The 21,331-nt window shown below is 37.8% G+C and overlaps 1 protein-coding gene across 1 annotated transcript in view; it reads right to left on the reverse strand.

The window, feature by feature from the left end:
* The window catches only part of nbeab (neurobeachin b), a gene marked incomplete in the record, with an annotated part of 255,493 nt that overhangs the window by 196,401 nt on the left and 37,761 nt on the right, over positions 1-21,331 (reverse strand). Inside the window, 5 exon segments of the mRNA XM_036214796.1 lie at positions 797-923; positions 2,173-2,294; positions 3,738-3,833; positions 4,014-4,114; positions 4,495-4,726. Coding sequence (XP_036070689.1) covers positions 797-923; positions 2,173-2,294; positions 3,738-3,833; positions 4,014-4,114; positions 4,495-4,726 — 678 coding nt within the window.

A 21,331-nucleotide genomic window follows, 5' to 3' on the forward strand; every position in this document is an offset into this window, starting at 1 on the left:
CTGAGGGATAAATTAGACCTCTGTCGCGAGGGTAAACTGCATTGCAGTGAGAAGCACTTTTCTTCTCGAGGGTGTCCTCTGAAACCACAGACGTTTACATTACATTACATTACAATGACTTTATGTTGTAGCATGACTTTTTTAAAGTTATAAAACTGTTGTTTTGTATATTTGAGCGCTGGAAGCTCTGCGCTAACGCTAGCGGACTGGCAATTATTGACGTCAAACGAAAGTGACTTTGAAATATAAGACACTATTTTTTTATAACTCTCCATTTGGAGGGACAAATGAAGGGGAAGGGAGAAGGGACAATTTCAGATTGGGCCAAACCTGTTTAATTCCTGAAATTAAGGTCTAAAACCTTCTATGTGCTGCCCCCTACAGCTTGAAATGAGGTATTACAGTTTAAATTTGTGATTGTTCAACTGGCGTGTTCCACGTCATTTTAGAAGTTTCACATCATCATGCTCTGCAGCTCTGCATCTTTGAATGGGAACGCCAAGAGTTGAAGCTAATTCCGCAATGCCGAGAGCGGTGGAGCTCGCCCAACGACTGAGAGCGGGGAAGAAATCTGGCCGGTAGACAGAGAGCCGCTGCAGCATGGGGAAGCAGCCTGCTTGGGCCTCCGGAAACTCATGATTTTTTTCTTATTTTCATTGAGACAATAATAAAAAGATCTTTTAGTTACCTCAAGCTAACCTCACTTTCAATCACAGATTCGGGCCACACCTCCCCCGCTTAGTCTGCCTCCCCAAGCCCCACCCCCTTCTTTGCAAACAAAGTTATTCATCCTTACCTTCCTGGGTTGAAAGTCATATTTCACACAATGCTGGAAACCTTTTCCTTTAGACTTCAGCGATGTCACAATCAAACAGTTCCCAACAAAATGTGCAGAGTAGCCGATGCCCTTACTGGTACGAAAGCTGTGAAGAACGGTATGACATGTTAGACTTCTCAATAGATTACCTTAAAAAAACTAAGCAAAAATTTGTAACAACTTAATTTAAGATGTACTTTTTTTTTTTACTGTGAAATGACAGTTCCTGCAGTTCATTCACGCGGAGTAAGCCCATCCCCCATCTGTTTAAACACTCTCCCGCTAGCTTACCACATCTCACACTCTAAACCTAACATTTTTGGTCCAACAAAAATGACCAGCAAAATTGGAGCGTACAGTTTTGAAGCAGATGCCACCTCGGATAAGGAAAACATTCATGGATTTAGTCGTCCACCTGTGCATCAGAATGGAGCGGAGCAGGGACCTTGTAGCTTTTACTTTACAGGTACTAGCACTTTCCAAGCTTAATTTTTCTTAATATATGTCCTCCATAATGAGAAAAATGTCACAACAACATGTTAAAAAACACCCAAAACAGCCTTTTTATCAGAGTAGGCCTTTAAATGATAATATCTGAGCTATCAGTACTTGTTCTGAGCAAATCTGTGCGTAAAAACATTTCACTGCAGCAGCTGGATCCACATACAGTGATGAAAGCCAGCAGGCTACAAGAGCTAAACATATTTAAATATGGAATCCTACCTTTTCACAAGCCCCAAATTCTCACTATCATTTTTTATTCATTTCCACAGCTTTATTCTATTTTACATTGTATTCAGTGATTTACTCCAAAGGTCGCTCTCCATACAGAAAAAGCAGCAGCCAGGCATCACTGCACTTTCATGTTATTAATTTTTTTTTGGCAATAATTACCCACAAGCTCCTGCAGGAACTGGTATGTGAGCCTTTTGTAGCACCAATTCAAATCTAAATTAACACCGCCATAGTGTCTCTTACTGCAGCAATCAGTGTTCCCGCCGCTGTAATTCATGCTTCCGTGAGTTTTAATCTCCGTAATCTCACCTAATTCCCGCTCTCTGCATTATAATTCATGGGCATTGTCTGGAAAAAATCAAGTCCTTTCACAGCCCATATTTCATAAAAATGTTGCCAGCGTGTGAATAATAGCATCGCTAAAACTAGTTTAACCTTGAAAAACAAGTAACAGCCATAATCTGCTTATGAGAAAATCATTGCAGGTCAGAGAGTATCCAACAGCAGGACGCTAGTGCCAGTCAAGTTCTTCTAACCTCTCTAGTGCACTCTAGAAGAGTTTATATTATGATTATTATTAAATAAAAGTGAATTATGGGTGTTAGTCAGTGTGGACTCACCAATACAGATATGGCTTGTCTTTGTCAACACTGATATTATTCAGTGGATCCATTTTGAACCAGGTGTTAAATGTAAACCCATTCTGATAAGGCCACTTAGCAATAGGAGGTAAAGCAATGGCCTAAAAAACACACAAAAAACCCATTATGCAGCATTAGAAATTGTGGCTTAAAAGCATATGAAATATTACCCAGAGACTGGAAGTCTGTGTTTGGTTTTTGTTCTTTTGTTTGAGGAATGCTTGATGATTTATCTAAAGCAGGGGTGCCCAAATCTAAGCCTTGAGGACTGCCGTCCAGCTTGTTTTAATGACGTTTTCCGTCAATGAGAAGCTGGAATTACTGTTTGGAAAGAAGCAGGACACTCTAAAAGCAGAGCTGTTAATAAATGCACTTAATAAAGTTAAAGTCTCATTAGCTGTCACACAGCTGAGTGAAATTTGACCCATCCACTGGGGAAGGGGTGAGCTGCAGACACAACCGCGCTCAGGAACCATTTGGTGGTTGAACCCCCCCAATCGAACCCTTTTTATGCTGAGTGTCAAGTACGAAGACATTGAGTCGATTTTTAGGGTCTTTGGTATGACTCGGCCTGGATTTGAACTTACGACCTTCCAGTCTCAGGGCGGACACTCTTCCACCATGCCAATACTTAAATAAATACTTAAATACTTATCATAAAAGCATGCTGACATAAAATTAACATGAGATTTTACATAGGAATTGATCGTCCACCTGGACATCTTTATGAATTTTAATCATGCGTTCCAATACTTATCAATATTAGTTTTTGTTTTTAACTGCATCACTGAACATGAGTTATACAACATTTTACAAAGAATAGTATTATATAGAATAAAAATAAGAGCGTTAACTGACATAAGTCACAATAATACAAATAATACATATTTTAATGTACAAAACCACTCTCACTGTATTCAATAGAAAATCTGCTTTTAAATTTGTGGTCATATTTAAATAGATTGAGTACTCTGTAGCTTTAAAAGTGTGAAAGTTACTTATAAGATTTATATAAAAAAGTGTAAAAAAGTCAAAAATTATAATAATAATAATTGCAGTCTTCATATGTGAGTATATTTTTGCAAGTATGCAAGGAGGTACTTAGTACTATTAAAAGCATGTTCATCCTTTTTATTTTTTGGGCCAATTAGCACCAGTCCAATGCAAAAAAATCTGAGATCTAAATGCATAAACTAAAATATTAAAGCAATCACATCTTTGGTTTGGTGAAGTTAAAATTTTATGAATGAAAACTGTTTTGAAACCGTGATATTTTAACTGCTGTTTTTGTATGAATGTGCATTTTTGCCACAAAAAGCTTGAAAATATGCTAATTTATTTTAAATAAATACAATTTAAAGGACAACTTAAATATTAAAAGACATCCTGTAATGTTTTAAACATAAATAACTGGTAAAAAAAATATTGATTATTACATGATGCAGTGCTAAGGTTTCAATGAATTTATTATGTTAAATGTGCGAACATTTAATGTGAAACAAACATTTGACTCCAGCTTTATTGACTGAGTTAGAATGACTTACGGCTGCACTGCGACCAGGAAAGTTGAAGAAGGTGTCTGGACCGTGTCTCTGGGGCATTTGATTCAACACGGACAGCATTTTAACAGCATGCCTGGGCTGCACGGACGGCAAAGATCGAAAATCATGAATATAAATCAAAACAGCCCGTTTTTATTTTGAAAATCGTCATTAGTTACACTTTGCACTCATTTGTTTGCGTCCTATTACTAAAATAGTCCCACGATGCTTCTGTAACAGTGACTGGAGTGCCAGTGACAAATCTTAACTCTAACTTACCCAGAAACCACCTTCTCCTCGCAGCATGCTGAAGAGCAGCTTTAATTCTGTGACTGTGATGCTGTAGCTGGCCAACACACCCAACATTTCCACCAGCAAGTCTAGGAGAGCAAAACACATATCCCATGTACACAGAAAAAAGAGGAGAGAGCAGACTATGTAGAGCATTAGCTGCATTTCACAGATATCCTAATTCATCCACACTGCAAAGCCTCATGGGAATTACTAAGAGTGCTCATTACCTGAAAAATACATTCACTTTAAGTCACAGTTCACTGCCGGTAAACCTCGATTGTAACCAATATAAAGCTATTTAACTGCAAATACATGGATAGCATAGTAATTAAATTAATACAGTTATCAGTGAGGCAAACCCTTTTATTTAAAGACTGCAGCATAAAAATAGGTTTTATAGAACAATATAACACAATCAGGAGGGAAATAAACAATATAAACAATAAGGAGCCACTCGTCATCATACCTGCAATCATGTCATCCACTGAATTCATTTTGAGCAGCACCTGTTTGATCAGACCCACTTCGGTGCTTGTCTGCAGGTTTCGAACGCTTTTTCGAAGCATGGCGATGAACATGCTCCAGACTTCCGCCTGGCAGTTGGCGTTGCAGTACTGCAGCAGCTCTGCCATGCAGCTGATGCTTTCTGCGTCCTGGATGATGAAGTTTGTCTCCAGATCGAACTCGCCACCCACCAACTGCAAGAAAAAGTGGGGCAGAAAAACACAAACAAATTTTTTTTTTTTTTTTTGGCGCATATCAGCTATTAACTAGATATATAGCATTATGTGTAATAATGCAAATGTGAATGCTGTAAGCTGAATATGGCAACTGAAGATGCCAGAGTTGATAGTTAAAATGCTGAAGCTCATAGTCAAAATATTAGCTAAATTAGCCTAAAAAAACTTTTATAATCGCAACAAATCTTTTTTGTATCAGTTCATAGACCATGTATCGAAATGTATATTGAATCGAGTGAAAGGGAAAGATACACACTGCTAATATTTAGATTTTCTAGTTCACCTCAGTGGGTAAACAGCTATGTCTTTTAGAGGTAAGTTACTATTTCTCTTTTCCTGCAAGACAATGACAAGACTGCAGCAATTCCTGACAGTAAAGTCCTCTAGTATTTGATGAAACGGAGGGAAATTGAGTCGTATGGCTTCTCTGCTCCATTTGAATCATAAATAATAACCACTTTTAAGAAAGCAGAAAAACAAGGATCAATATTGCAGTTATTCAAGGCCAAAAAGCATGAAATTAGCTCTCTAAAGAAGTGTAAGGTGTCTATGGAGCATACGCACAACAACTTGCTGGTGGGCATCAAAGCAAGAAGGGAAGAAATGGGTCTAAATCCCCACTGCACATTACTTTGACTGGCAGGTAATGGGAAGGAAAAAGAAACGCAGAATAGAGAAGACTCCACTAAAGGAGAGGTGGGTACATGGGGGGAGGGGAGGGTCGAACGAAATCAACATTTCTTTCAACCACATCACCAGAGCTGGATGGTGGTGCAATGTATGTGCAACAAAATATGACACTCTGCTAAATAATATGTTGATGTATCCTCAATTCAACGTCTTATCACCCTTGTGCCGTCATGTGACAGAAGGGGGTGGCGAGAAAACTCCTCTAAAGTCTGATATTTTTGGGGGGAAAGCATTTGATGTAAAAATATATATCAAGAGGAGAAAAATCCATCAAAAGATGATAATTAGTCATAAAATTAACAACACTGCAGCATATTTACCAGACAGAAGACTAAAATCCGGGGGGCAGGTTGTTTAAATGTAAAAAAAAAGCAAATGTTGGTGGAGAAATAGGACAGTGATTGCAAGTTCACACATGTCTGCTGGGGATGATTCATTAATTCACAGTATGTGTGCACGGTTCCATAAGTAATTATGAGAGTGTTTTGATACAGTCGGTGATGACGAAGAACCATGCGGCTCCTCATCTTTTCATTATTTTTCTATGGATGTAAACAGAGAATAAAACAGATGAATTTCGGTTTGGTTTGGATTATGTTTTAGGCTTTCCACATGAAGTAAAAGACTGGTCTTATGCACTTACTGGACACTTTAGTTGGAACACCTGCCAACTGTTCCACAATGCAAGTTTCTAACCTGTCTAATCACGTGGCAGCAACTAAATACATTTATGTAGACATGGTCAAGACAATCTCCCACAGTTCAAACTGAGCATCAGAATGGGGAAGAAAGGTGACTGAAGTGACTGAACGTGGTATGGTTGTTGATGCCAGATGGGCTGGTCTGAGTATTTCAGAAACTGATGATCTGCTGGGATTTTCACCCACAACCATCTCAAGGGTTTAAAAAGAATGGTCAGAAAAAGAGAAAATATCCAGTGAGAGGTAGTTCTGTTGTTGATGCCAGAGATTAGAGGAGAATGTCTAGACTGGTTCTAGTTGATAGAAAGGTTATAACAGAGGTCTGCAGAAGAACATCTCTGAACGCACAATATATACTGTACAACCTCAAGACAGATGGACTACAGCAGCAGAAGAACACACCGGGTATCACTCCTGTCAGCTAAGAACAGTAAAATGAGGCTAAAATCGCCAAAACTGGACAATAGAAGATTGGAAAGGCGTTGCCTGGTCTGATGAGTCACCATTTTTGCTTCGACAGTCGCATGAAAGCATGGATCCATCCTGATTTGTATCAGCAGTTCAGGCTGGTGGTGGTGGGCAATATTTTCTTAGCACACTTTTGGCCCCTTAGTATCAATTGATCATGGCTCCAATGCAACAGCCTACATGAGTATTTTTGCTGACCACGTCCATCCCTTTATGACCACAGTGTACCACCTTCCGATGGCTTCTTCTAGCAGAAATAAGGTGCCATGTCATAAAGTTGGAATAATCTCACACTGGTTTCTTGAACAAGACAATTTCACTGGACTCTAATGACATCCACAGTCATCAGATCTCAGCCCAATAGATCACCTTTGGGATGTGGTGGAATGGGAGATTGGCATCATGGATGTTCAGCTGAATCTGCTGCAACTGTGTGATACTATCATGTCAATATAAACCAGACTGTCTGAGGAATGGTTCTAGTCCTTTGTTGATTCTACGCCACCAATGAGTAAGGCAGTTCTGACACAATTCTAGTCCAACCCGTTATTATCAAGTGTACCTAATAAAGTAGAAGGTGAGTGTTTATCAAGCTGTTAAAAAGATTTTATTTTTAAAGAATTGTTTAGGAGATATGCAAAACAAAAATAGGTCAAAATTACAAGGTGCTTTTCAAGTATTTTCAACTTGTATGTTATTGGTTTCTGCAAAACAAAAAATATTTAGCAGTTGCAGGTAAGTACTCCAGTGATTCACTTCTTTTGTTTTATTGTTTTACTCCCCCTCTATGAAATGAATGAGTTCAAATGTCTACCTTTGTCAAATTCCTAAAAGATACATATTTTTAAACATCCCCAGGATTGCCTTAACACAGTGAACAAAAATATTTGTAAAAAAAACATCCACTGCATCGGGACAGATCAGACAAGCATCTTACTCTAAATTCTGTTGGTGTTCATTGTGGATCTTATCTTGCCTTGTGCCGAACTTGACATCATAAATCTGCATTGTCAATCTGTGTTGTGCCTTTGATGTTCACAGCTGTTATATGACCTGATCATTTCAAACGTGATGCAAATATAGAAAAGGGGAATGACTGATGGAGAGAAAAAAAAGGGAATCATTTCATTCCACATGACAAATTTAAATCCTAAAAAATGAGTAAATAAGAAAATTAATGTATGGATAGAAAGATGAGTCATGTCAGAATGTGAGCATTATTTTACATAAATCTGATCAATACATTGAGATGGAAATTGTTATATTATATATGCATGTAGGCAGCAAGACAGTTTGTTCTCAGAAAACACCTTTGATAGTCCATCTATGATAGTCATTGACCTTCATCAGTATCTAGAGAGCACTAGACTAAATGTGTAAACAGAAAAACCACAAGTTGTCAATTTTAGAGTAATTTGAAAAAGCTATTACCGTACTTGACTTAGTTTGAACAATATCTAAAGCTACATTTACACCGCTCTAGGCAACATGTATCCAAGCGACCGTTTTCAATGAAAAGTCTATGTTAACAAGTATATGCGCGTTTTGGGCTTCCATGTTGAAAACTCTTACATTCACCAAGGTTCTATGGGCTTTTTTAGTTCTGCGTGCAAAGTGCACATCTATTGAACGTGCATTTATCGTGGAACCTGGTTGAACTTTGACCAATGAAGGACTCAGCTTTGACAGTGAGATATAGATGATGTCCTTTTCAATGGAGTAGAGCTGTGAAAGAAAAAGCCTGGAGCAAGATTTACGAGATTTACACCACTTCGACATTTTGCACCAAGCCTCTTTCAACTGTAAGTGGCGGACATGCCCCAGTATGGGCTTGCAACGGTTCAGTGTGAACACCATGTGCTAAACCAGGGGTCTTCAACCTGCGGCTCCAGAGCCACATGTGGCTCTTTTATCTCTCCATGGTGGCTCCTTGGCCAGACATAAAATAAGTCAAGGAGACTGCTGACCCAGCCATGTAGACCGTCTGAGCCAGCAGCTCCCGGCTAATGGCTGCCTAACCAAAACTACCTAGAGAAAACAAATAAACAAAGCCCACAAATTAAGACTACCAAGCTCCAACCCCAAACTAAATAACAAAACCCAGCAGTGTAAGACTGCTGAGGACAAAGAGGGGGAAAAGAAAAAAATGAATAAATAAAAGAAAAAGAAAATAGCAATTCTTTAAATGATTACCTAATTAACATTTATTTATTTAGATTAGTTAAATTTATAAATTGATGGCTGAGATGCGCATAGATGATAAACTATGTAGGTTTTTACATCCTTGTTGACCTGAAGACGTCTTGTTTGCTCAACGCTACCTCCACAATGAACAGGCTTTATATGCAAAGTGAAACTTTGGTAAAATGTTTGATCTTTTACGAGTTAAAAGCACATTATCTTGTGCTGCAGAGTAGCTGTGGTGTAGTATAAAAGATACTTGACTATCTGGGGTATCTGGTGAAAACAAAGGATGATGAACAGTTAGAAGTTTGGGGTTTTTTGTGTTTACTCTCTAATTGTGAGTCTTTTGTCTGAAGTCTTCCCAGTGCTAGCTCAAGTATTTATGGTCTTTGTTGATATTCTTGTGAAAGAAAACTTCCAAGCCAGGATGTCAATTGTCAGCTAAGGCACTTATCATGGTCTTTGCACACGCAACCCATCTGCATTCATGCTGTCTTGCACCCCAACACAAATGGAATTGGATCTCTTGACATTTCTCACTTTGAATGCAATGAAAGTCAACATCAAAGAAGCATGAAGGCTGTGGTGTCATTGTGTCGAATTAAACGGATACAAACGCATGTGCACCTCTGCAGGAGTTTCCTCAAACAAACCAATGATTCAAGTGACTCCTGGTGAAAATGGAATTACAAATTACGTCTATGCAGCCTAAGCAGGAAAGACACGTTTACCAGGTAGAAAAATAATATTTGCTCTGGATTGTTTAGGCATGCTAATGAGGGATAGGTATCACAGCCAGATTTTCAATCTAAAAGTTCACTAATGGGATTTGACTTAAGAGCTTTACACAATTTTAGATAATATTAATTTGTTTTTTAAAAATGTCTGTTTCGAACTTTTTATTTTTTAGTTAAGACCTTTTTTTTATTTAAACTCAATTAAGGTGGAAGTTGTATGCATCCTTTAACCAGGGATTTAACAGGTTCTGAAGATGGGTTAGCTGCTGGAGCCAACCCCACCATTATATGGTGAAGGTGGGGACAGGTCACCAATCTGTTACAGAACCTAATGTGGAACTTTTTTTTTTATTAAAAAAAAAAACAAAAACAAAAACACAAAGCATTTTTTACCTGAAAAAATAAAAGTAGCCGACTTTAAAGTGCATTTATTTCTAATGGTTTGGAGCAAACTAGCTAAAAGTGTGGGCTGGTACACCTTGTTCATACTGATAGTGGAAGCACTGCGGAGTTCCGCAGAACGGAAGGCTCTTCCATTCGCCGCCCTTGTTAACCTTTGGTTCACACCAGACACAAAGCGCCATGGTCCACTGCAGCTGGCTCGCGCCGTGCAGCGATTGTTCCGCCATCTGGTCAATTTTTTGCGCGACCTGCGTCAATTCTGGCAGGAAGTTACGCCAAGACATTGGTCACAAGGTCAATTTTTAAAATATGTCATTTTATTTTTAAATAAAATACTGTGATTGACAAATGCGATTATATTTTCTTATCCAAGCAGAATGTAGAGATTAAAATAAACACACAAAAAATAACAGACACAGACACTAAATCTTAAAATGAACTCTAAAATTCGCAGACAGCCACTGACGGTACACTTCACAACGGTACCCAAAGCTTAGCCACCAAATGAGACGAAAGTAAATAACCAATTTCTTCGAAGTAGAAAAGGAAACAGCATGTTCGCTGCAGTAAAGTGCTGGATGCAGATTTATGAAAGAAGAAAACACTGATGGCCTCAAATGAAAAGTGTTTCTGGTTCAATGGCACATGAAAGTAGTGTGCTAGACAGCAAATAAAAAAAAAGTTATTTTAAGCACAGTAAATGTCTAAAGGAGAACATCAGAGAATAGGAATGAGGTGATGTTCAGGGTTATATATGAAGGTTTAAGTGAAAAGTATGAGCTACAAGCGAACATGCAAAGTGTAACATGGGGGGGATTACTTGTAAAATGAATGTCAACAGCACGAGGACATAAAGAAACGGGTTCAACTAGAGTTTGAAAAGTCTGCAGAAGTATTCTGTGGTTAAACTAGTAGATCAAGAATGCAGAAAAGAAAAAAGTAGAAGAAAAATGACCCATCTAGAACCTTGTGCTTTGAAAAGTTTGACAGAAAATGTTAAGCTGAATCAAATGTATCTCTTTTGACGTGCATCAAATTTGCTTTTCAAATGCATTAATAGGTTTGATGCTCAGAATGCATGTAATAGGAGCTACTACCAAGTGTCTTTAGTCTGATCGCTACGTGGAGTGGTGTCTGTCTTTATCTTATTACAAAGCATGGAAGACATGATGGATGTTTAGAGATCAGATTTATTTATTTAAGAAAAGTTCTACAAAAGCATCAGTAATCAAGTCTCCATATTTGGGTTCATGAGATCATTCAGAGACTCTCCCGGAGAGGTGAGCTTCACTCCTGCTGTGGTAGCTAACGGCCACTTGCTGTCTCTGTGACCAAGATCAAAGACTTTCTGTCCCAAAAATAAGAATACAATTAGTGGATCTTTTTATTTTTGTCTCAATGAAAATAAGAAAAAATATAAAGTTCAGAAGGCCCTGCTGTGATTTTCCAGCTGCTCTTCCATTTGCCCTCCAGTCGGCCTTCTGGGAGCTAGTGTAGCGAGCGCTATCGCAACATGTCCAGAGTGTACTCCCCTTTTCCCATTAGTAGCACGGACGTGCTCCCGCAACCCTGTGGCCATGAAAGGGAATCAGCAGGATAAGAAGATGGATAGATAGAATTTCCAAACAAAAAAAGTTTGGATCAATCCTCCATATTGAATTTGTACTCCACCTGTTGATTGGATCACTTAACAACTCAAGAGTTCTGATTGGTTGACGCAATATGTCAACCTCTCAACCCACGATGATCAAAACGTGCTACTGGTGGACCAACGTGCCACACCCAATGCTCAAATTGTGTAACAGTACCTCACTCAGATTGAATCCATACTTTGATATAACACTGAAACTCAAAGGCCTATATCGGGTTTGATGTGATCGCAGTTTAAGAGCTTCACAAAATACTCAGATTTCCCAACTCCACAAGATTCTTCATAGTTACTAAAACAGGACACTGTTTAATAAATGTGTTACAACTTTTTCTACATCTGCTGGATCTTAGGGCACTCAGATCTAATCAAAGCTTAACGAAATTAACAGCTTTAAAAGCCATTGTAAAGCATGCATATGTGGTCATTCTCCCCCCTAAAAAACAAAGAGAATGTCAAATTTGTTGCAAAAGCCCATGTGATGCAAGTATTTAAAGAATAATCTACAGTTGAACTGAAACTGTTTGAGGTTTGAACTGTTTCAAGTGTGGAGAAACTCAATAGTTGTGGCATTGTTGTGAGAAGCTGTGATCCTGGCCATCATGATTCACTGCAGACTCTCAGAGTCTGAGTGCTGCGACTCGTGTCTACCGCAGGTGAGACACACACAGATCAATCCTTCATAAAAATTTACTGAAAAGCTCCTTTGAAGCGCCATAAAAAGAGACTTTATTTTCACTAATGCAGCTGCTGTCAACATTCTCCTCATTGGCTAGTTAATCTACAATCATGTTTTCTTCCCCGGTGATTTGAGTTCAACCACCATGTCGGAGCCTTGAAGCAAGAACACTAAGAGAAGTCAAAAATGTTTAAATGGCTTTTTACATTTTTGAGAATATCGATATTTATTACAGCATCTTGAATTTTCATATCGCACAATATACTTCTGTAACTATATTTTTTATTCACTTTATTGAGCATTAGCCATGAGGCTAGAACTGATCAACTCTCATGTAAATAGACACCAGTAGAGACGTGCTTCTACCACACAAATGTTCGTGGCTAAAGCCTCATGCTACATCACACCGCCCTCGGCAATGTGCGTTTTATCACTTCAAATGATAAAACAGGCATATTTGCGTATTTGAGGGTTGTACTTTTAAATCTCTCGCGTTTATGCATCGCTACGCAAGAGTCTATAACCGTTTTACAAAGCTGTTCATTGATCGTGCATTGTAAGTTAAACCTTGTGCTATTCTAGGCATGTTTACATTAAAAGTGGGGTCATCTGGACCCTACAAGGTTTTTTTTTTTATCTTCACTGGTGTCCATGGCAGATGTAACACTGTTGTCATGGGAGGAATCCCACATCAATATAAGGGTGGGTTCATCTGGACCCAATAAGAGAGAACAAGGGTTTTAAAGCTGGTCAAACTTGGATCAATCAATTCACAGAAATGCCAACCACTTGAATATTGATCATGGAGCAGAAATTAACAGTTGTGCCCGGATGAAATTCTTTGACACCAAGTCTTTCAAATATTTGAATGAAGCTGTGAAAGAAAAAGCCTAAAGCGAGATTAGCACTGGTTCGGCGGTTTGCACCAAGCCTGTGCTAGTACTGGGTAGTGGCTGTCCAGTGTCAACACCATGAGCTAAAAGCGCTCTCTAGAATGTGCGTTTCTTGGATGTGCATCACATGGCCGGTGTGTACGTAGGGAGGCGCTATCTTCTTAAAGTAGTGCACACCGTGTCCACTACGCCGGTCGCATTAAAGCTGAAACTTATCAGATGACGTGACCACAGGTTCCAAAAGTATCGTTTTCCGTACCTCGTCTTTGGTTATAAATGAGGAAATTAGACAATTAGAGCATAGATTGTGTAGCCATCCTACAGGTATCTCACCGACACCCTGTGCATGTTCAGTGGGAAGCCAGTACTTGCACCTCATAAAGCACCAGAATGTGCCATAAAGACATCATACATCAGTATCTCCTGTACGTCGACCGCTTGCAGCCTACATTATCCTTACAGACTCTTCACAATGCACTTACCACACCCACAACAATGGTATGTTCCATTTTCATGACATCCCTTGAGGTGGCCAAACGAGTCTCAAGGGAACTGCAAGGCACACCTGCGACCCTTTGAGAGGCAGCCGTACTTCTCTACGACCCTCAATAGGCCCAGACATCCCCCCAAAAAATGCAGCTCCAGTTTGGGTGAATGTGACAGCGGCCTTAATCACACAGTACTAGCTAGTAAAACCATAAGCACTCATGGCGCACACACAACCCAAACTCCCTTTCCAATATCTTCATCCCTTCTGTGTGACATTTGGAGTGTCTTCCCTCAGTCCCTATCGCTGAGTTCAGCAGCTTCTCAGAATCATTTTCTGGGGACTTTGACATCCAGTGTGGATACAGAGAGCCTTTGTTTGACCTCTGCATGTATGACAGTGCATGGACACATTTCATTAGACTTGTTTTTTCACACCTCAGATAGAGATGTCAGAATGTCGGAGCAGCAGGACTTAAAACACAATTAAACTAAATGTAGAAATGACTAAAAATATATGTAAGTTGCTTGGTAACATTTCCTTTTCAACTAACAGAAGCTCTAATATACAATGTAATCACACAAGCAGACTGCACTTCTAGAAGGTATCTGGCAGTATAGATTGGGAAATATGAATGCAAAACCTGAAATATTAATTCAAAAATATACAAAATATAAAAAAACACTACTAAATCCATAAAAATCAAATGTATTACCTTATTGATTTAACTCCAGGATATCTGGTGATTTGATGAAAAAAGAAAAAGCTTTATTTAAACAAAAGTGCTTATTAAATAAATAAAAAATACTGCACTTTATAACTTGGGATCTACATCATTCAATTTTGTTTTAACGTTAACTACATTTGTCTAACAAGAATAATAAGGATTTGGTAAACATGTAAAAGGTTTTTAAAAAGTGTCTGACTTTACCAAGCACACAGCAGCAGGACTTGAGCACCAGGCTGCTGAATAATAAATCAGTACAACATTTGATCAGCAGTTTAACGAGAAGCAAAAATGTTTTAACTAAAAAAAAAAAGAAATTCCTTGGAAGTTCTCCAAAGAGATTTTTGGATTTGGAGACATACTTTATATTTGGACATCTAATTACACATATCTTCTATTTTGTTAAAAATATCCAATATTTGCTGCTCCTTAAAGTACATGTATCAAGCAAAAGGAACAGTTATTTTAGAGAGGATTATGTTTGAGAAAAAGAATAAAAAGTCAGGAAAAGAGAGGCATTGTTTGAGTGTGCAGCTGCCAGAGAGGCTGTTCAACAGATGTTTATAATACACATTTGAAGAAGAAAAAAAAAAGAAATTTAAAACTTAAAGACTCACTCTAATGAAAATCACGTTCTCAAAATGTTCTTGTGGTATTCTTCTGTGATAGAGGACATATATAAAGAAAATTAAGATTAAAACTGCATTTCTGAGCAGAAGAAAATGCCATAGCAGACGATAGATCCATGTGTGTTTTTATATTCCTCGTCCGAACTGACATCTATCTCAAAGCTGTATAGCTTGATAACTCCAATATTGTTATTGTTGCACCCGTAATGGTAGGTTGGGGGTGTGAGGGGCTGTAGGCTAGTGAAAATAGATGGATGATGGGAAGTAGGGGTGGGCCAACTGTTCCACCCTCGCTCGGCAGAAACTTTGTTCAAGAAAACAGCACAGGTTGTTTTGACTTTTACTAAAAAACTGCATCATTTGAATTAAAAGACTACAGGGAATGATTTTATAATAGATCAAAAGATAATGGAGAGGAACTTTAATAACAGAAGTCTAATAGGGTTCACTGTTGCTGAGTCACAGTTGGTGTGGGAGGGAAAAAACTAGCAAAACTGCTGTCAAACTTACAAGTCACAAAGTGAAAAGATCAGCTCTTAAACCTCTGTTTTTATTGTTTTGCTTAATCACTTGCTTAATTTTTTATGTCGTAGACCCCAATCCCTAAAAAAACATCAAACTTTGAAACAGCAAAATAGTCTGAAACAGATCCTGTAAAGAGCAAATTATGTTCTCCAGAGAACGCGACATCTTCTTATCTCTCTCTGATCAAACTGACCAAAGCCCCAGCATGCATCACAGGAACCTGAAGTGCTTTCATAAGTATATCAATAGTCCTGTACGGAGATAAAATAGTTACATTTGTTTTGTGTTTGTGTAATTCTTGATTTGTAACCCATACAATACATTTTGTGCGTGGCGGTGTGAACTTGCAATTGTAAATTCACAGTTAAAGAAATAAGAAAAAAATACAAAATACAATTTAAACAGGCACAAAATTACAATATGAAACTAAAAACACAAATCTGTAAAAAGCACACACCGAATGCCTAATACACACAAAATACATGCTTTTTTTAAAAATTTGTATAGATTTTTTTATATTAATGATCAGGCATTTCTGTTCAAAAAGGTGGGGAAATGGCAAGTTTTCGACAGATATTATTCACAATCCAAGTTCAATGCAGCTATTAATAAAACTCTGATGACCCAGCATTCTAGCAGCATTTAAACGCATCATTTACACACAAATCTGGAGACGTGAAAAGTCTCACATCTGATTTGTGCATAAATGTGGTTTTGTGTGTGTGAGATTTGTACTATATGTGTAGATATTTTCAAGCTGTAGTCATTTTAAGTTTTGTATGTAAATTGTTTAGGATTTTGTAATTTTTGCACACAATTACGCACAAAATGTATTGTATGAGTCACAAATCAAGAATTACGCACACACAAATGAGATGCAACTATTTTCTCTCCATAGTCCTCTCTTTCTACCACAGTAAAAATATATTCAAATTTATCCCAGAGATTAATTACTATAAATACCTATTTTATGCACTAAAAAAATAAGCAATAAAAAAATAACTCCAACCTGGGGAACAGAGATGAGTCCAGAAACATTTAATTAAGTTATTTAAATAATTTTAATTACTATAAATCAAAAAGCCTTTGTTTACAGAAGCCGTCTGTATATTTTTTTTACACTACAATTCAATTATCAGAATCAAACATAAAATTTAATTTTTGCAACTGCAAATAGTTGTGTTGCTATCAGTCTGTAAACTCAATTAAATTGAATTTGGGTAAAGCCGATCTTATGAGTACTTTAGTCATGAATCATACGAAGGATTGTTTTAGGGCGTATTCAGACGGGAAAAGTCAGTTGGTCCGGACAGAGTCCGATTCATTTGATCCAGATTGAGTCCAGAACCTTGAGCTTGATCGGTATTCAGACTTCTGTCTTCTGGACATTTCTGTTTTGATCTAAAGCTTGTAAACAAAACCACGTTACGAAAGATCTCTTCAGTCATTGGCCAGGAATCACGAGGGCGGAGCAAAGCAATGAGAGACAGAGGAATGAAAGTCCTATGCTAGTACACTTAATTATAGTTTGCTGAACAATTCTGAGCGTCTGTATCAACGTCAGGTACACTTTTAACACTTTTTACTTGATACTTTGGCAAGGCGGTTGCTAGGGAGACGTCGGCTATGAAGGTGTGCTGATAGGTCTTTATGAGATAAAGATTGTTGGGAAAACAGTGTGAGAAGCGATGTGTATTATGTTAAAAGTTGTCTCATTGTTCCTTCGGTACTCTGAATACATCCCGTAATGTCCGGTTATGGTGGCCTTTTGGTCCAGTTCCTCCACTCCAAGCACGAAGCCTATTTAGAGTGAGCAAAACTCCGAATGAACCGGAACTCGCTTGTGTGTATTCAGTCTTAAAATGTGTTATTGGGGGAAAAAAACTAGTTAACTAAATGGTTCCAGCTTGAATACAACCCTAATTTAAGGATATAGTGAATGTTTTTTACTTAGATGTTTTCACTTTTTTCAATACTACTATACAAATAAAATGCACAACCTAAAGGAGGGAAGAAAAGCATTTTGGTCAGTTTTGATGAGGTGTGACAAGAATGGAATTCTGCGGATCACTCTGAGGTCTGGACGTTATTCAGATCCTGAAAGCCAGTGGTGTGAATAAATTGACAAGTTTCAAGGAGAGCCTCAAGATCGTTAAAACATAAGGGAACAATATTGGCTGTAAGTGCAAAGTGGAAAGCCCCACAAAGATTCTCGGTACCTGCAGGCAATGAAGTGACTGATTACTGCAGTGATAAAGAGGCAGTTGCGCAGAGATCACGGAGCTTTCACCCCTTGGACCTGCTGTCTGTCTTGATTTCAGGAAAGGGGAAAGCTCCCTTTTTGTGCGGCCTAGTAGGGATCAGCACCAAACTTTTGACACGCCAGGTTAGTCTTCGCAACGTGGAAGGCTCAGTCTCTATAGATTTGTGAACTTGTCAAATGTTTTTATGCAGCCTCTTCATCATTTGTCTTGAGCTCCTCAGCTATTTGCCAAAACTTGTAACCCTGAGCACTCAGTGAACACGGAGATTAGAGCTTTCATCTTTGGCCAATGAAACTTTAAAGCAATGTGGCCCATAGAAACCAAAATAAAGCATAACAATACTGTTTTCTTCAAATTAATGACACCTACAAGATTTACACACACTGCTTTATCAATAATTACCCTCTCTGACAGAGAAAAACCCCTCCCCACTTTCCTATCTCATTTTCACTGCTTTGTTTTCACAATGAAAACACGTCTGTTTACTATTCTGGTGGATTGTATCATCTGGTTTCTCCTCTAATCCCCTGAAAAGCTTTAAATTGTCAAACAGCAGAAGTGCTCGCCTCTCCAGAGGCTAAGAAGAAGAAAATTAAAAGGCAATCTATCAAGAAATGTGTCTTACAATACCAAATAAAAAAGCTGTGCGAACCTGTCTGACAGTGGTAGTCGCAAATGATGCAACATTCAATTTTGCAGTAGAACAGGAAGCCAGAGCCAGGAAAGAAACATGATGGGATGGTGCAGTCAATCATCTCCTCAAAGGGAAGCCGCTCGCTAGCAAAGGTTAAGTTATTTTTTTTTAAATTACACAATGGAAGAACATTTTAGCAACTTTTTTTTTTACCCCAACTCCTGCAGCTAATCTATTTAGGCTCCAAAGAAGAGATTTGTTTGACATTAAACCAGGGTGTCAAACTAAATCGCACAAGGGGCCAAAATACATAACACACCTTAGGTTGAGGGCCGAACAGGATAGACATTTATTGAACACTCTAAAACAAAATTTTTAAAACTTTAAAACCGTAACTTTTTAACATAATTATGAACTTAAACTCAGGTGAGCTAAAACAGCTAGCATGTAGCTGAAAAAATAGCTAAACTTCAAAATAGCCTAAAAAACTGAAAAAAGACAAAATTAGTCAAAACCGCAAGCATGTAAATATTAGCTTAACTCAAAAGAAGCCTAAAAAACAAAAACAAAAAAAGCCTAAATTAGCCAAAACAGCTAGCATTCAGCTGAACTATTAGCTTAACAGAAAAACAGCCTAAAAATGAAAAGCCTAAAGTAGCACAAACAACTAGCATGTAGCTGAAATATTTGCTAAACTCCAAAATAGCCTAAAAAAAACTAAATTAACCAAAACAGCAAACACTAAAATATTAGTTAAACTTCAAAATAGCAAAAAAAAAACAAACAAACAAAAAAACAACAACACTGGAAATAAGCCTAAATTAGCCAAAACAGCTAACATGTAGCTAAAATATTAGTTAAACTCCAAAATAGCCTAAAAAACTGGAACAAAAGCCTAAATTAGCCAAAGCAACTAGCTTGTAGCTGAAAAATTAGCTAAGCTCTAAAATGGACTAAAAAACAAACAAACAAACAAAAAAAACTTAATTTACCCAAAACAGCTAGGATGTAGATGAAATATTAGCTAAACTCCAAAACAGCCTAAAAAATTAGTAAATGTAAATCTAAATGTTAGTAAAAAAAAAAATAAAAAAAATACTTTTTTTCTCTTTTAACCCGTAACTTTTTAAATATAATTATGAAAAATTTAAACAGGCAGGAATATTGGTCCAGGAAAAATAACTTAAACCTTAAAATACCTTTAATATTTTACTCTCCATAAAATATATATATATATAGTCAAAATTACACAAGCTAAAAATGTTCACAAGATAATGTCGAGCCATTAATAACAATAAAATAAAATGATCTGGATGGCCGAGTATAATAACCCGGAGGGCCGGCTCCGGCCCCTGGGCCTCGACTTTGACACATATGCATTAAACACAAATGATTCTCCTTTTTTCATACTTAAAGGAATCAACAAAGATCTTTTTTTTAGTTTCATCATGCATGTTTGCTTTTGGAGTTCTAAGCTTGTAGTAGCCCGGCAGACTTGCACTCCAGCTTGAATAAAGCTAGCTTTTAAAAACACATCATGATGCATCGCCTCTGGATGAAGCTGACAGGTTGAGATATGTGTAACAGTCGAGTTTCTTTGTGTGATCAGTTCACACAGTTTCCCTAGAACTGAATGGGGTTGTCAAAAAAAAAAACCCTCACGCTTTCCTGATGTCTCATATAATACGAGACGCACTCATCCAGATACAGTATGTGATGCTTGTATCCATCAAGAGAAGAGAAAAGGGGAGGTTTAAAGGTCTGCTGCCAATATAAACATGTTGTGCTCAATAGAGGGGAGAAAGGTGCACTGCAATGCAGACTCCAGAAGCAGAGGCAGAAAAACACAAGATTGAAAATAGACAGGCTTGAGATGGACCTTTAGAAAGCAAGAACAGAGGTAGATGAAAAGGGAATGGCAGCTGAGAGCTCTTGACTCAGTCCTCTCCAGATCATCAAAGTGTCACTTCTCTCATCAGGCTGGAACTGGGACATGATGTCCTTTAGGTTAAAAATGGGGATCAGTATGCAGGTCACAGAACAGAGATGGGGAGACTGGGTAGTAATAGTGGAAAGAGTCCATAATGTTTACTGCAGCAAGTCCCCATTTCCTCTGTGTGACCAAAACACTAATGATGCTGTACTCTGGCACACAATTCATCATCGCCTGACAGCAAACCAAACTGGTTTCCTACAGACATCTGCACCCATATAGTTGAGGCAGAACTTTAAAGTCAAAGGTCTCTGCCTTTTAATGAGTCAAAAATCTTTGGAGACGTCGCCAACTCCCATCAGATTTCCCCTGTTTGCCAAGTTAATAACATGAATAATGTACTATTAATCAACACTGAGTAGAAATGCTTTAAAAAAGTGTTTAAGTTTCAATTTTACCAAGTAGGACATTCACAAGTATTATAAAGCAGATTATTTTAGGAGATGATAAATACAGTCTGAGAGGATCTTTATGTTTATGAAACCATCTGTGAGAACAAATGCTAAACTTCACTGGATCTCAACAACAGGGTTCATGAAATAGCTGCACAGAAGACAATAGCTGTTCATCCAAATTGTGATAATCTGTTCAGGATATACAGGCTTCTAGTAGAGTATTTATCTGGAATAAAACGCTTGAAACATAAAATGCTGATCATGAGAATAAATTAAATATCCGATACATGAGTAATCAACTACATGATCAGGCACAATTTCCAATCACGTAATAGACTCAGACATCCCTAACTTTAAATCCTTCAAACAGGATAAACATTTATTGAACACTCTAAAACGAAATTTGTAGAACTTTAAAACAACTTTTTAACATAATTATAAACTTAAACGTAGGTTAGTTAGCATGTAGCTGAAAAAACAGCTAAACTTCAAAATAGCATAAAAAAG

The sequence above is a fragment of the Oryzias melastigma genome, linkage group LG13 (assembly GCF_002922805.2).
Source record: "Oryzias melastigma strain HK-1 linkage group LG13, ASM292280v2, whole genome shotgun sequence".
Classification (NCBI taxonomy): Eukaryota; Metazoa; Chordata; class Actinopteri; order Beloniformes; family Adrianichthyidae; genus Oryzias; species Oryzias melastigma.